We start from the raw sequence: 15,252 nt of genomic DNA on the forward strand, positions 1-15,252 counted from the left end.
CAGTACTGTTGAGGTTCATGGTTGCCAGTGCGTACAAAGTCTCCTCAAAACAATTCAATACTCTGTTATAAAATATAGGATAAAGTCCAGCTCATTATGAGTTAGGCATCACTGGAACACCTGAAGGCTTGCTGCATTTTTCCTGATAAAAAAGGCATGAAATGACACCCATTTCTTAAGTTGTCATTACTGGAATCAGAGCTGTCATCAAAACGTCAGCAGGCTACAACATTGATCTTACAAAGAAAAAATTAAATACTGTTAATTTTCACTTGTACATAATGTGAAAGAGGTCTATTCCAAATGAAAGTTGCAAATATTTACAACCTCTTTCAAGTGAATCTGAAGATAAAACATTTAAGAATTAATTATATATAAACTTAGTTTTGGAAAAACAATTATAAAATCTATTTAATATTGAGTGTTTTCTGATCAATTACAATGCAATTTGTGTAATACTGTAGATACAGTCATCTTTTTCTGTCTTTCCCCCTTTTTCTCTCACACATACATACGAACATACACACTCATCTACAATCCTTAAAAATAATAACACATACCCAGCTCAAAGCAGAACATTTATTTTAGGTGCACAAAAATCAGAAATTGTATTTATCATTCTGCACCTCCATGCATAGATATATTCCTAAAGTCTGTTATATATCTGGGTGTCTATAAACACATCAAATCACAACTTGTTTGTGCATCATCTGTATCATTTCCAATTATGAACCATGAAATGTCTTCCTTTGGTAAATATATGCTCACTTAGATCCAGAAGTTTTGTACTGACAAAATTATTTTAAAACTGGGAAGTTCACTTATCTGAAAAGTATAGTTTTCAATTATACCAAATATTTTAACTTTTTTTTTTTAAAAAAGGCTGCCAGATATGCAGATATTATAAAGTTATTTTGAAGTTGTATTTCTTGACAGATTTTGAAAAATACAGGGCAGTTCTAGAACTTCACTTATGTATCACTCAAATTAATTGGACTAATAAGGGAACAAAATCTCAAAGATAACCTTCATTATGCCCATTAAATGCATATTTGATAGCACTTTTAAGAGCTTATTTATAAAAAAATCTGATATTTCATTATTTATAATTTGGTGTATATAGTCTTAGACTTTATAAACTGTAACTCAATGTGCAATAGTTAGCACTTCCAAGAGAGATACCATACTGTAATGGAAAAGAAGCACTTAAGACTATAGATCAGGTGCTGCATACAAACTATTTCTTTAACAAAGTGTTTGAATTACTTGTAACTGATAGCACTTCAATGAATGGCTGCCTGGAATGATAACTTCCTAAAAATATAGCTTCGAAGTTTTGACATATCTACAAGTTCTGAGGTCCGTATTAAATTCCAGCAATTGTGGAAAAAAATCATTTCTACTCATTCCTATTTAAAAAGAAAGAAAAAAAGGAATCACATACATTGCAAAATTTATAGAAGTACTGTTACTTATAAGACAATCCTGAATGATTGGCTTCTATTAGTCTATTCTGATGTGTTTTAATCAAATCTCTGTTGCGATCTCAAAAACCAGGGAGCTGGAAATCTGCTATTTGAATTAATAGCTCCTCAACTAAAATGACTAGCCAATAATTTTTGTTGCTCAGAATATTTGCAATTACTTTTTGAAAACACACAAGCGCATCACTGGGGATTCCACTTGTAAACAAAGAAACATTATATAGTTATGATATATGCCATCTTTAAAAAAAATAAGAAAGGAAGTTGTGAAAAAATTACAAAAGAAGTGAAAAAACATGCCACAACTCAGATAATTTAAAAATGATTACTGAAGAAATATTATCAACCTATACATATTATTCAGTGGGTTGTTTGATTTTGCTACTTGTTTCACCAGTAGCATGTACTCCTCTGTTATGGACCACAGAGTAAGGAAAAGCCGCACTGCTACAAGTATAACTTAGATTTGGAAGCCGTGATAGAGCTTTAATGCTGCCAGGAGGTCTCCCAGGGCTGACTTTGTAACCTGCAGCTTTAGTTGTGCCCAGGGGTCTACCTGGACTTGTCTTAAATCCAGCTGCTTTGGTGGTCCCGAGTGGTCTACCTGTGCTCGTTCTATACCCCGCTGATTTTGTCGTCCCCGAAGGCCTTCCACGTTTTCCAGATCTGTTGAGATTTTTCTTTTTTTTTAGTTCATCTTTCGTCTCTAAATTTCTGCTACTTGTGGTCTGCAAATGTGGTTCATTTAATGCATCTTGTCTCTGGCAGGGTATTGGCTTGTGCCCGACTGTGTGGCTATACTTGGTTTGTTGTGTGGAATATAAATCAAACTGATCGGTGGGTGTCCCATTGTCATCATTAAGGCAAGATGTTTTTCCAGTCCCGCAGAAAGGGGAGTTGCTACTGGCAACAGGATGCATCATTTTCTGCTAAAAAGAAAATATTAAAAAAACCATTTAAAATCAAGGTAACATTTTTTTTAAAAAACTTAGTTTTGCATTAAATTGTGTCTATTGTGTTATGAATGCTTTCCAAGGTTAAGAAACTTCATATTAGGATACAAAGTAGCCCAACATATTATTTAAAACAAAACCATTTCAAACCATTGCCAGTGTATACTTGCAATGTGTATTTATGTTCAGTTCACATGTTCGTAGTACATGAACTCAACCTTTTATATTAAAAATACTTTTAAATTCATAGCAAAATTCTAAATCAAAATAAGCTTCACAGATGTGAAGCTCTTTTCGGCACTATAAAATGCAAACAATAATTCATAATCAAGCAATTGCTTCTGATGGACACTACCAGTAAGTTATTATGTGATCCCTGTGAAATAGTCTAGCACATGGGTGACAAACTCGTGGTTTACGAGCCGGACGCATCACACACTGGCCACCCCCACCAAAGTTGCAATATGTGATGACGCAAGTTAACACCCCTGGTCTAGCAGGATTACCAGATTCTATAACCGCTTTGTTCCCTATGACATCCGTCTGGTAAACTTGCAAGATTTGTTTCTCTCCCATATACATCCAAACTAAACTGTGTGGTTTCTCCATGTCATATAATATATGTGGATATATGCATAATTTTGTATTTATTTATTTAGTCATGTTTATGTAGTGTATATTAGAGGTGGAGACCCTGAGAGCTGTATGCAACACAATTTCATTTTAATGTATGCTGATTAGTCTACATTCAAAGTGACAATAAAGTTAATCTAAATCTAAGTCTAAATTCTAAATCCTGCCAAGGGCTTGGGCTCCTTTGTCAGTTAAAATTCTATTAAAAACTGCTAAAAATTGAACACACATTTGAAGATGCCAGGTAACAAGTGTTCTGGGGTTTTGACTTACACTTTGGGTTAATCCTAGCGTAGTCTGAAAATGGCAGATAATGGTTTTTCAATTGTGAGCAGGGCTATTAACATTTCATATCAGCTAAGCATCAATCATACTTCATAAACAATTTTCAAAAAAAAAAATCTGGATTATCTCAACACAACAGTAGCTTTCAACTGAAACATCTAATATAGTACAGTAATTTAATTCAGGTAAGTTAGCAAGATCCAGAACTCTTGAATTATGATCAACACTGTATTTTGAACTTCTAAATCTGAAGAATTTTTATGTACAATTGAAGTCTACTGTTAAAATGAGCATTAGTTATTTAAACAAATCTTGAAATAAATTCCAAAATATAATAATTGCATTTTTAACAATTATAAATCATATATGTATAGAATATATGAATCATGTATGTTTATTAATTATATAAAATACAATATAGGTAGTCCTCAACTTACAACCATTCATTTTGTGACCGTTGGAAGTTACAACGGCATTGAAAAAACTAACTTATGACCAGTTTTCACACTATTGCAGCATCTTCATTGTCCCTTGATTAAAATTCAGGTACTTGGAACTAGCATGTATTTATGACAGTTTCACTGTTTTGTTGTGATGTGATCCCAATCTGTAACTTTCCAGGTGACTTCCAACAAGCAGAGTAAATGGGGGAAGCCAGATTTGTTCAACGACCGCATGATTCATTTAATACGTAATTGCGGTGATTAGCTTAATACTTATGGCAAAAAGAGTGTAAAATGGAGCAAAGTTCATTTAACAACTGTTTCCTTAGCAAAGAAAACATTGGGCTCATTTATGGTCATAATTCAAGGATTACCTGTAATTATATTATACGTGGAAATAAAGGAATTTATTGACAGTAAGAACATTAAGAATTTTTAAGCAATGGAACAGCTTGCTTCCTGGAGTTGTAGATTCTCTGTCACTGGAGGGTTTCAAGAAAAAAAATTGGACAACCGTTTATCTAAGATGATATGAGGATTTCAGCCTTGGGCAGGGAATTAGACTTGAAGATCTCCAGGGTTCCTTCAAGCTGTATGATTCTATTTATACAAAATGCTGAACCAAAACCAAACCCCATTACTAATCTGTAGAGATTCTCAGTCTTCCAGGTCATGGTTGTCCCAAAGGTGCTTTTTCAGAAGGCAACTGGACTTTCTTGTTTTTTTTTTTCTTTGAAGATGTTTTGCTTCTCATCTAATTGTATCCTGGAAAGGTGTCTCCTGAAAAAGCACCTTTGGGACAACGATGACCTGGATGATTGAGAATCTCTACAGGCTTTTAGCTATACAATTTGGGATGAACACCCTTTGAATGGAGTGGGCGTACGAATGGATTTCCAGATAAAAATTGCAGATTATAGAAACCAGGAGCACTATTCAGGTGACTCTGAGGACATAGATAAACCTCCAAGTCAGAGGTGGTATTCAGCAGGTTCTGACCAGTTCTGGAGAACCAGTAGTGGAAATTTTGAGTAGTTTGGAGAACTGGCAAATACCACCTCTGACTGGAGATTTTACAGTATCCTTTCCCTGCCACACCGACCAAACCACGCCCACAGAACTGGTAGTAAAAAAATTTGAAACCCACTACTGTGTCCAAGTGCCTCAAGGACCCTCCAAAATAATGAAAATGACCATCTGTATGCAAGGAATATAAATACTTCCATTCCCGACTATCCTGTCTGAGCTGAAGAAGCTTCTTGGATGAGAAGTGAAATGTCTTCAAAGAAAAAATAAGAAAGTCCAATTGCCTCCTGAAAAAGCACCTTTGGGAAAACCCCACTACTGTTTGGTTTAAACATTATGGCTTAATGCAATCTAACCCCAGATCTGCATGCAGTGACGACCTTCCACAGGCAGATTTTGAACTAGTAGAAACTATTACAAGAACAAGGATGAACGTTAATTTTTTTGCCACTTATTTCCTTTCCCGTTCCACTATCAGAAACTCAACCAAATCAAAAAGGGCAATCACTGAATTTAAGACTTAGCTTTTATATTGTTCTGAAAAGAATAATTCAATTACTCAATTATTGAGATAATGATTGTTGACTTTTTGAGATAGAAAACACTTTTTTAATTCTCTGAACGCAAAAATCCTTTCATTTCTATCTTTCTCACCCACTATAGCAAAGTGTTTTTCAACTTTGGTGAATTTAAGATGTGTGGACTTCAATTCCCAAGTTAGCATTCTGGGAGTTGAAATCCACATAGCTCCAAGCAGCCAAAGTTGAAAAACACTTTGCTGTATTGCAGTCTACTGGAAAGTTAAGAGAGACCAATAGAAAGCAGACATTAGCACAACTGGTCTTAATTCCCTCCAACCTAATCATCTCTGATAAATGTAAACTGCACTTAAATATAAAATAGTCTAGTCATGGCTGCAAAGAAGCATTCATTGTGCCCACAAAGTGCCACCTAGAAAAGCTATTGTTTTCATTAATTGGTCTAGTGAATCAGGTTTGACTCCATCTAGAGATTAGTATCATCTGTCTAGAATGTTACTTGAGGAAATTTGAGGAAAAAGATAATCCAGAGTTGCAGACTAAGTTCTAGTCAGACATAATTCCCACTGATTTGGATGGAGCTTACTCATATTTAATGGTATACAGTAGCAGCCTTAGTGATTATCAGAATTCATGCAATATTAAGCAGGCTGCTATAATGCAAGTTTTTATATCAGAGACGACAATCTCACCTCCCTAAATTTTATTTTTTGCAGCTGTCTCCATTACAGTTCTTCAATAACCAAAAACAATATGATTTCCTGCTAAACTAAATCAAAAACACACAAAAACAATACAGGTAGTCCTTGACTAACAGCCACAATTGAGCCCAGAATTTATGTTGCTAAGTAAGAAATCTGTTAAGCGAGTTTTGTCCCATTTTATGACTTTTCTCACCACATTAGTTAAACAAATCACTACAGTTCTTAAATTAGTAACTTGTTGTTAAGTGAATCTGGCTTTCCCATTGACTTTATTTGTCAGAAGGTGGCAAAAGATGGTCGCATGATCCTGTAACCCTCACACCAGTTGTCAAGCATCTGAATGTAAATCATGGGACCATGGGGATGCTGCAATGGTCATAAGTGAAAAATGGTCGTAAGTCACTTTTTCAGTGCTATTGTAACATCAAACTGCCACTAACCTGTTGTACATTGAGGACTACCTGTACTGTAATCCCTGAAACAGATTTGGCAGAGGCAATACGCCAGAAATAACCCTAGCCTATTCCCAAAATGGAAGATTCCAAATCTATCCATGAAAATTTGGCCCTACTTATTGCCAACTCTCAATTTTCCCTCCCTCAAGTTTAAAAAATAATACAGACAGCAATACAATCCATGTTGAGCAAGCCTAGACACCCCTGACTTATACAAATTACAGCTGGTAAGCATTTTGATAAGCATTCCCTATTTTTATTTAGATAAAAAATAAAAGCTCTTCTAAAATTATGTCTGATACAGTGCAATGTTACTCAAAAGAAAAGCAGCTTTCTAAATTAAGACATCCATACAAAAGGGAACATTCACACACACACACACAAATCATCAGTCTCTATTAATGATGTTCTCAGAAATATTACAATCAACACCTATTTTAAAGTTAAATATTTGGGGAAGGGATTTATTTTCCTTTCTAATAAATACAATACTGCTGCATCATCTAAAAAATACCTCTGCACTAAATAAAGATGTTTTTTTTTCTTTTATTGGAAAGCACTGGATCCAATAAATTTTCCTGTTGAAAGAACAGATGAAGGCAATCTTGACTAATGTAATCCCCTCTGCTCCGGCAATTCATTATATTATCTATCAGGCTGTTTTCCAGAACAGCTCTTTAGAAAATGCAGCAGAGGTAGTTCTCAACTTAACAACTGGTCACTTAGCAACCGGTCAAAGTTACAAAGGCCTCCCCCCAAAAGTACTTATGACCCATATTTGAATTCTGACAGCCCCCCAGAGCACATGACTGCATTTTGGGTAGTTAGCAACTGGCCCTCATTTTTTGTTGTTTGCAGTATCCCCATGGTCCCATGATCACGATTTATGACATTTTTGCCGGAAATCAACATTTACTTTCAGTTTCGGGCAAAAAAATGCCAGTAGTGAACAATGAGTTCACTTAATGACTATGACATCCATTAATGACCATCACAAAAAATATATTAAAATTGGATGCAGTTCCATGATGACCTCCTTAATGACCAGTACAAATTATCATAGTAATTGTAGGCTCAATTGCAGTCATAAGCTGAAGACAACTTGTTCGCGGAAAAGAATCTACCTATTTCCTACTCTGCAGAAACAGAATTTCATTAAATCATAATCTGGATCCAAAACCCATCAGAATTTACCTTTTTTTTTTGCTTCAGAACTTTGTAAACTTGTTTTATAATCTGCCTTTTTTATAGTTTAGCAATGTTATTTATAAAAACTATTTCCTGAACAAGAGGGGATATAATATTCCCATCTTGCCTTAAAATATTCCTAAACTGACTCTTCTATATTTGTAGGTTCATAACAAGGACAAAACACTATGGCAGTACAGTAGAATTCTGAATTAGCATTAGGAAACTCACCGAATTGCTCTGGAACATTTACTATCTCTCCATCATACATACCTTATATAAGATATGATGACGAAGCTAGAATAAGAGGAAGGAATATTAATTATATTGCTTTGAAAAGGGATTACATTTAAAACTAATAATTTTGTACATCCTTGTACGTATGTTTCCATTAAATCAGTAGAAGCTAACTTGACTCAAAGAAAAGGGAAAATGTATACATTTATACCTTCTTTTTCTTCATAATATAAATCAAGGAGAAGAATATAATCCCCAAGGCAACTTGAAAACAGGCATAGGAATGCTTTACAAGTTGACAATAAGATTCTTAAATGTCTTCTATTTAGCCATCAATTAAATCTAGATCTGTCTAGACTCTGGCTACATCCTGAACCCTCAGACAATATTCTAGGTCTAGGACTTAGATGTAGTAAACAGACAGGGGCTGGAATATTTGCATTAAAAAAAGAACCAAAGAATGGAAATCACTTTTTCTCAACAGCTATCTTGTGGCCTAGTCTATGTTTTATTTTCCTAAAAAGGTTGATCTATCTGTATATGTTTTGATTTTTATCATTATACACCACCACAAAAACAAGGTGTTAAGAGATAAAATAGACCTGATGCACAGTGGAAGCCTGTATTCTGCAGATGCTATTGTCTCTCTAATTCTACAGAGAACTTGGAAAAAGTGAAAGAAAAAGAAAAAACATAGAATTGTAAAGGAAGCAAAAAACCAAAAGCCATCTTGAAATTTTGAATGTTTTTTTTTTTTGGGGGGTAATCTGCAGCCATATCTTGAGTAGAAATAAGCAGGAGTTCATTTTTCTTTTCATAGTACAAAGTAATACACAGCCCTCCCAATTAAATAAAACACAACAGATACAAATTTAATGGAAAAATAACAATATAATTCTGTACATATGGGACCTATTTCTGTAATGTGCTCAGGGCTATAGACTAAATATTTAAAAACAAAGACTCAGGCCACATGTATAATCAAAAGGATTCCAAGTACAGTAAAAGCACAACCTAGATATGAGTCAAAGGTAGAGATACGTAAATAATAGGTTTTAATAAACATGTGCTGTGTTTATTAAAACCCTTAATTAGCAAGTTAATATTCATAGCCTTATTTGTGCACTTAAGAGAAATATATAAAATATAAATAGAGAAAAAAATATGCAGTCGTTTGTAATAGGCAAATTAAATAGGCCATTTAAGAAAATGAAACAAATTCCAGAAAGACGCTGTGTATGAGAGCAGCAAGATGTCCAGCCCCCATGGCTGCTGAATGCAAAAAGCAATAAGTAACACAAAGAACTACAGCAGTTTTACCCCTTCTCTTTCACTCACCACTGCCCCCCAAAGCACCGGAGTGTCAGCGGTCTTCCTAAGATATTTACAGGGAATATTGCATTGGGATATGTGAGTGCCAGCATGTGCTATAGACTGAGAGCATTTTATTATAAGCTCGAGGGAAGAATAAATCAGGAAATGGGGGCAGAGGACTTAATGAGTTTTTGCTACTACTCCCCCAGATCAAAACCATTAGGACTCGCCATCTGCTTTATTCAAAGCAATTTACCCAGTAAACAAGTTACCTTTTTTAACCTATCCTCTCACCCTTCCCTTTTTTTGCTACTTCTAATTGAATAGTTAAAGCGACGGCTGGGTGTTTCCTGACTCCACTTAACAAACGGGCTAAGCGTTCCCGACCAATTCCTTTTAAAAAGCCGTATTCAAAATAATGGCAACAGTTATTCGAAGTGTACCGAAGTACTCAAAATGGTACTTTGTCTCCCGAAGCTCGGTCGAAAGAACATAACGCGCCCCCAAGGAAAGGGCAGTAAGTCGCTCCGGAGCCCAGAGAACCGGAGTGGGAGAAGGGGGTGGGGGGGTCGCAAAACCGCCTCCCTCTTCAATGCAACGGGGCGCAAAAAACAAAAAAAAAGAGGCTCGAAAGCTATTCCAGACAGCGGATGTCGCGGTTCCTCCCTGGAGGTAGAGGGGAAGAGGGGCTCGCGCTCTGCCCCAGAGGAGGAAAGCGTCTCGCTTCGTCCTCTTCCTCGGCTCCAGCGACAAATGCAGGGGTGGGCTTGTCCCGATCTCAGGAGCTGCGCCCGCGGAAGGGAGGGAAGGAGGCAGGCAAGCAGGCAGCGCCGCTCGGCCCTTTCCCTTCTTTCTCTCGCACGGAGCCAACTGGGCGAGGCTCCATCTTGCTCGCCTGTGCAAAGGAGCGGGCGGAGAGGCGACGCCAGGCCCGCGGGCGACTCCTACCTGTGGGATCCGGAGAGAGGTGACGCTGGGGAGGGGGGGAATCGCTTGGTCCGGGAAACGCGAGCTGAAGCAGGGTCGGAGCCGGTCCTTGCGGGGCGCTGCGGCCCCTCCCCGCCGCCGCTGCTTTTCCTGCCTTCCTCCCAGGCGGGCAGACCGAGAGGGAAGGCGAGCCGGAAAGATCCACGAGTGGGGGGAGCGGGCCTGGCCGAGCCGAGCGGGCCAAGCAGCTGCAGGGAGCCGCGGTGGCAGCGTGCGCGCTCTGGGTCTGGGTCTCTGCGCCGCGGGAGCGAGCGAGCGAGAGGGGGAGGCTGAGGCTGAGGCAGGGGAGGAGCGGCGGCGACTGCTCTAAGCGGAGGAAGGGAGCGGCAGGCGGACGCCTCCGAAAGAGGCCGCTGGCTGGGGCGGTCGCTGGAGGGAACAGCCGCCCGGAGAACCTGGCTTGGCGCGTTCCAGGGGCGACGCGACACGGCGTCACATGTGCCTGGGGAGGCGAAATGACGGAGCCGGGGAGCCGTCGGGCTATGTCCTCCGCTTTGGGGGCGGCCTCGGGCTGCCCGGGGGCCTCAGCTGGCAGGCATCTCTGCGGGGGTACGGGCGAACGAAACGCGGGGAGACGGGGCCCGAGGGGAAGAGGGGCCACAGGCTGTGACCTTCAGGGCCCAGGTCCAGAAGCGCGGAGGTCGTTCAGCGCCGCAGAATGTGATAAGGGCTATAATTTATAAGGGTTGGGGTGCAGGGGTGAAGCCCCAATTGCTACCCGAAACCATAAAGCGAATTGACTTGAACGCCTATGTGCTTCAATATAATTATTTTCTTGTGTTTGTTTGCTAAAGGAAATCGCATATATGCATAAATCAGTGCTTAAAGATCACCACATCCTGATGCATTTTTCGTTTAGGATTTATGAGCTGCCCTATGGCTAAAATCTCCCTGGGTGATGGATAATAAAAACACTAAATCAAATATGAGTAAGCCATAACAAAGGCTGCAAAAGCCAAGGTATCAGATGAAAAGATAATTTAGAACACATAAATTAAACTGCTTAATAGCAAAACAGCGGAAATATATGAAAAGGGGCACTGATCTAATAAAAAAACAAAAGATCTGCTGCCAGCAGAGTAGATAGGCTTTAAGTGGATCTCTTTTGGAGAGACACTCCATAGCAGATAGACTAAAGGAAGTGAGAACATTCGCGTCTCAGATGACAATTTCAAGGCTTGGAAAAAAACTGAGGAGAGATTTCTCTGCAGATTTTAAATACCCAACAACATTTGTATTTCCACCCATTTGAGAGGCAATTACAACCAGTCCAGTCAGAATTAGGCTTCAATTAAAAGCTAGAAAATCTGTTTCTATCAAAGAGTGCTTGAACTTCATGAGCTGTCAACCTATTGGAGTATCTTGCCTGAAATCTTTATACATGATAAAGCTGCCACCTTCAGACTCAGCTGTTATGAGTTTGGCAGCAATATCAATGTGTGGAAGTATCAACCAACTGAAATTAATCTGGTGTGTTTCTGAAAGCTCTTCATAAATTAGATTTTTGTAGGTTATCATATCCCACATCCTTTCAATATAGAATCAGTGGACAAGCATACAATTCTCATGGGCTGGTAAGACCGTTTCTGTACAATTGATAAGCTGAATGTGAACTTGTCCAAAAGTTTAACAAATATACCACAAAAGTTAATGCATCCTTAGTTTGTAGAACTTTTTTTCTTTTCTGGAGGAGATTCAAGAACAGGTCTCTCAGATTCTATATAATATCACTCAGGGCAGTGTTTCCTCCTTTAGTTGGGTGGTTTATAATTTTGAAAAGGGGAGGGGAAGCCTGATTCCAATCTTCAAAAAAGTCATCAATATTTATATGTGCATATACTATTTGTGGTTATTGGTGTTACATATTATAATGAATCCATCATATTATATATTATAATTAATACCAGGATCAGAACTTGCGCCCATCAGCTTTGAACCTTGTCAGTTTTCTCAAGTATTCCCTAGAGCCTAGACCAGGGGTGTCAAACTCCCAGCCCACAGGCCAGATGCATGACATGCTGGCCAAACCCACCCCCGTTTTAGCCAAGGAGAAGAAAGTTGTGATACATCACATGACGTTGCAACACCCCAGCTCTAGACTGATTTTATGGTAGGAGTCTCAAACATGCAGCCTCAAGTTATTTTCTTAGGCTGATGGATACTTTGTAGGTTCAGTGCTGTCCAGCCAGGCCAAGATACCCTGGAAGATGCACAGGCTGGGCCATGGAACCATACCAGGGGTTTGAGGGGCCTGGGGTCAGGGATTGAGTGGCTCACCCAGATTCATCCCAGAGGGACTTGTGTTCAGAGTTGGTGCCCTGAGACCTGTTCTGAGAAAGTAAATGTTTCTGAGGCTGGTCTGGGGTGTTTGGGCAAGAGCAGAGGAAGACAAGGCTTAGCCAGGAAAGATGGGATTCATCATCCTTGTTTGATGGATTTGCTAGATTGCTAGCCATTCATTCTGGGTAGATCTTGGGGGGGAAAACAACCCAATAATAAAACCAAGTCTAGGGCCTCTGGTTTAAAAAATATTGCTAGGTATCGCACTGAGATACTTTCCGTTTTTCACCCAGTAGAGCAGTTCTTCTGAAACTTGGCAACTTTTAAGATGTGTGGACTTCCAACTCCCAGAATTTTCCAGCCAGTATGGCATCTGGGGAATTCAGAGAGTTGAAAGTCTCACATCTTAAAGCTGATGAGGTTGAGAAGCACTGCTTTAGAGACTTGTAACAATATATAAAAAAGATTCAGTCTTGCAGACTGATGAACTTCAGACTAATGAACTAATTCTCCTCGGGAGGATTTTGGGAGGATTTTAGATGGAAAGCCCTGCTTAATGTCAATCTGCCAAGTTCTCTATAGGAAACTAATAATAGTATATCCAGGTATGTGTATCCTATGCCTCTTGGTTTGGTCAGCATATGCATATCCCCTGTACTGTGAGAGACTATTTAATTTAGGTTTTCCTGTTAAAGTAAAAATAAGAATGCTTTCTGGCAATCCTTTTTTTCAGTCAGTTCTAGTGATATTTGTTCTGACTCACAAATCTGGTATGTCAATTAATATTAAAAGTGCCTCTACAATTTTTAGTTTGCCCAGTGTACATTTTTGTTTTGTGTTATACTCAGCTTCCAGATTCTAGGCATACATCAATATGTTGATTTTAACAGCACCAGCTACAGACAAATTTAAAACTCGTCTCATGGATGTAGCCACATGAAGGGTTAAATTCAATGGAAAACCAAGCTTGGAACAACATTTGTTTTAAATAAATCTATTTAAAAGAAACTCCTTTTCTCCCCTTCTACAATACAATATAAAATAAGCATTACGATTATTTTAAAGCATGTCATTGTAGATTGTAGGGTTTTTTTTAAACTATCTTGTTGTGCTTTTGAATAGAGAAGACATCATCTGTTCCCCTGCTGGCCCACATTACATTTAAGTAGCTGGATACATACAGCATGAGACAGTGGAGTCTCTGCAGCAGCAAACAAACAATTAAATATTAATCTACTGCACTTTTCATGATAATGCTTGTAGCTGAATGGAGCCAGAGTGCAGTTTCTTTACTATTTTTTTAAGAGAAGCTTGTTACAAAATGGACTCCCAGTTTTGCTCAACTATTTAGGATAATTGGCTGAAGCACAAAATCAGTAATGCTAAACCCTTCAACCTAGTATCAAAATCTTCCTTAAAGATTATATAAATGCTAATTTCTTTATGCACATTCCTGGTGGCAGCTGCAGTTTAATATTTATGTTTCTTTAAAGAAGTCTTTAATATTTATGTTTCTTTAAACAAATATTTACCTTTACAAATCTCTGTTCCTAAATTAATGACCTAGATAGAAATGTGCATGTATATAAATGATTGTTCAAAAGAATTTGGTGAGTTAAATAGACAGCTATGTTAGTTTATGATAGCCAAAAATCAGGAGAAATCTGGTACTCCTTTTCAGACCAACATATTTTAATAAAGGGCGTTAACTTTCATGAGCTGTGGCTCACTTCACCAGATGTATGGGATGAGTAAATTGATCAATTTTGCCACCTGGATATGATGCAATGAGCTCATGAAAGCTAATGACTTTTAATAAAATATGTTACATTGAGAAAGGGTTATCAGTCTCCTCCTGATTTTATACAAATATAGAATCCGGTACAATATACTTGTTTGCCAGAGCTAATTTCATGTAGTGGTTATGGCATCAGCTTGGAAACCAGGAGGCTGTGAATTCTAGTTCTGCCCTAGACAAGAAGCCGGTTGGTTGAGTGTAGGTGACCTTGGGCCACTCATTCATTCTTTCTACTCTAGGAAGACGGCAAAGACAAACTGTTTCTGAAAATCTTGCCATTAAAAGTGCAGGTCTAGTCCAGGCAGTTGCCAGTAGTCAACACTGAATTGAATAAATTGACTTGGTTGAACACCAAATTGCATTTACATCAGTAGAATTCATTTCCATATAACTATGGACAATTGTAGAGGGAAGTGATTACCAACTCATAACTACATGGTATTATCAAGCCAACGCATAAATACTTTCATTCAGAAGAGAAAGGATGTAGAATCTCCAAATTTTGCAACACTTCATCTTGAATCAGCATAGTTCATAAGCTACTTCATCTGATTCTGTATCCAGCTCATCAGGTAAAGCTGAACTCAAAACTGCTATAAGGACTGAGAAAGGCTGTGCTTTCAAAGTGTCAGAAAGCAGCCCACTGGTGGGGTTTTGCTCAGCTTGTATAAGACTATTCAGCTTCTTTAGGGCCATATTGCAAGCCAACTCAGTAGAAGACACTGGTAGGCTACCACCTCAATAAAGGTCACACACACTAGGGTCAAGTGTAATGCGGGGACATGCCTGACTTCAGAATACTCAAAGAAGTTGGTTTCTCAGGAAAGCAAAAAGGCTGGCAAGTGGGGGAACCCAAATCTGGCTGCCCTGTTGAGTTTCCAAGGCTTCAGCTATAGATGGAGATAGAAAAAGTAGGAACTATCCAA

The 15,252-nt window shown here is 38.5% G+C and overlaps 1 protein-coding gene across 2 annotated transcripts; it reads right to left on the minus strand.

Moving 5' to 3' along the window:
• Nucleotides 1-565: 565 nt before the first annotated feature.
• On the minus strand, nt 566-10,491 carry C2H5orf24 (chromosome 2 C5orf24 homolog). Of its 2 annotated transcripts, none has more exons than XM_026696497.2 (2): nt 10,210-10,491; nt 566-2,413 (listed from the first exon to the last, which is right to left on the minus strand). In XM_026696497.2, exon 2 carries the CDS (start codon nt 2,405-2,407, stop codon nt 1,841-1,843), a length of 567 nt encoding a protein of 188 aa, XP_026552282.1. In that variant the 5' UTR covers nt 2,408-2,413; nt 10,210-10,491; the 3' UTR covers nt 566-1,840. The 2 variants fall into 2 exon arrangements, with proteins under 2 accessions (XP_026552282.1, XP_026552283.1); XM_026696498.2 differs by having other exon boundaries at nt 566-2,410; nt 10,210-10,470.
• Between the last annotated feature and the right edge of the window lie 4,761 nt (nt 10,492-15,252).

Source organism: Pseudonaja textilis, chromosome 2 (assembly GCF_049901715.1).
Source record: "Pseudonaja textilis isolate UNSWEBS1 chromosome 2, rPseTex1.2, whole genome shotgun sequence".
Taxonomy (NCBI): domain Eukaryota; kingdom Metazoa; phylum Chordata; class Lepidosauria; order Squamata; family Elapidae; genus Pseudonaja; species Pseudonaja textilis.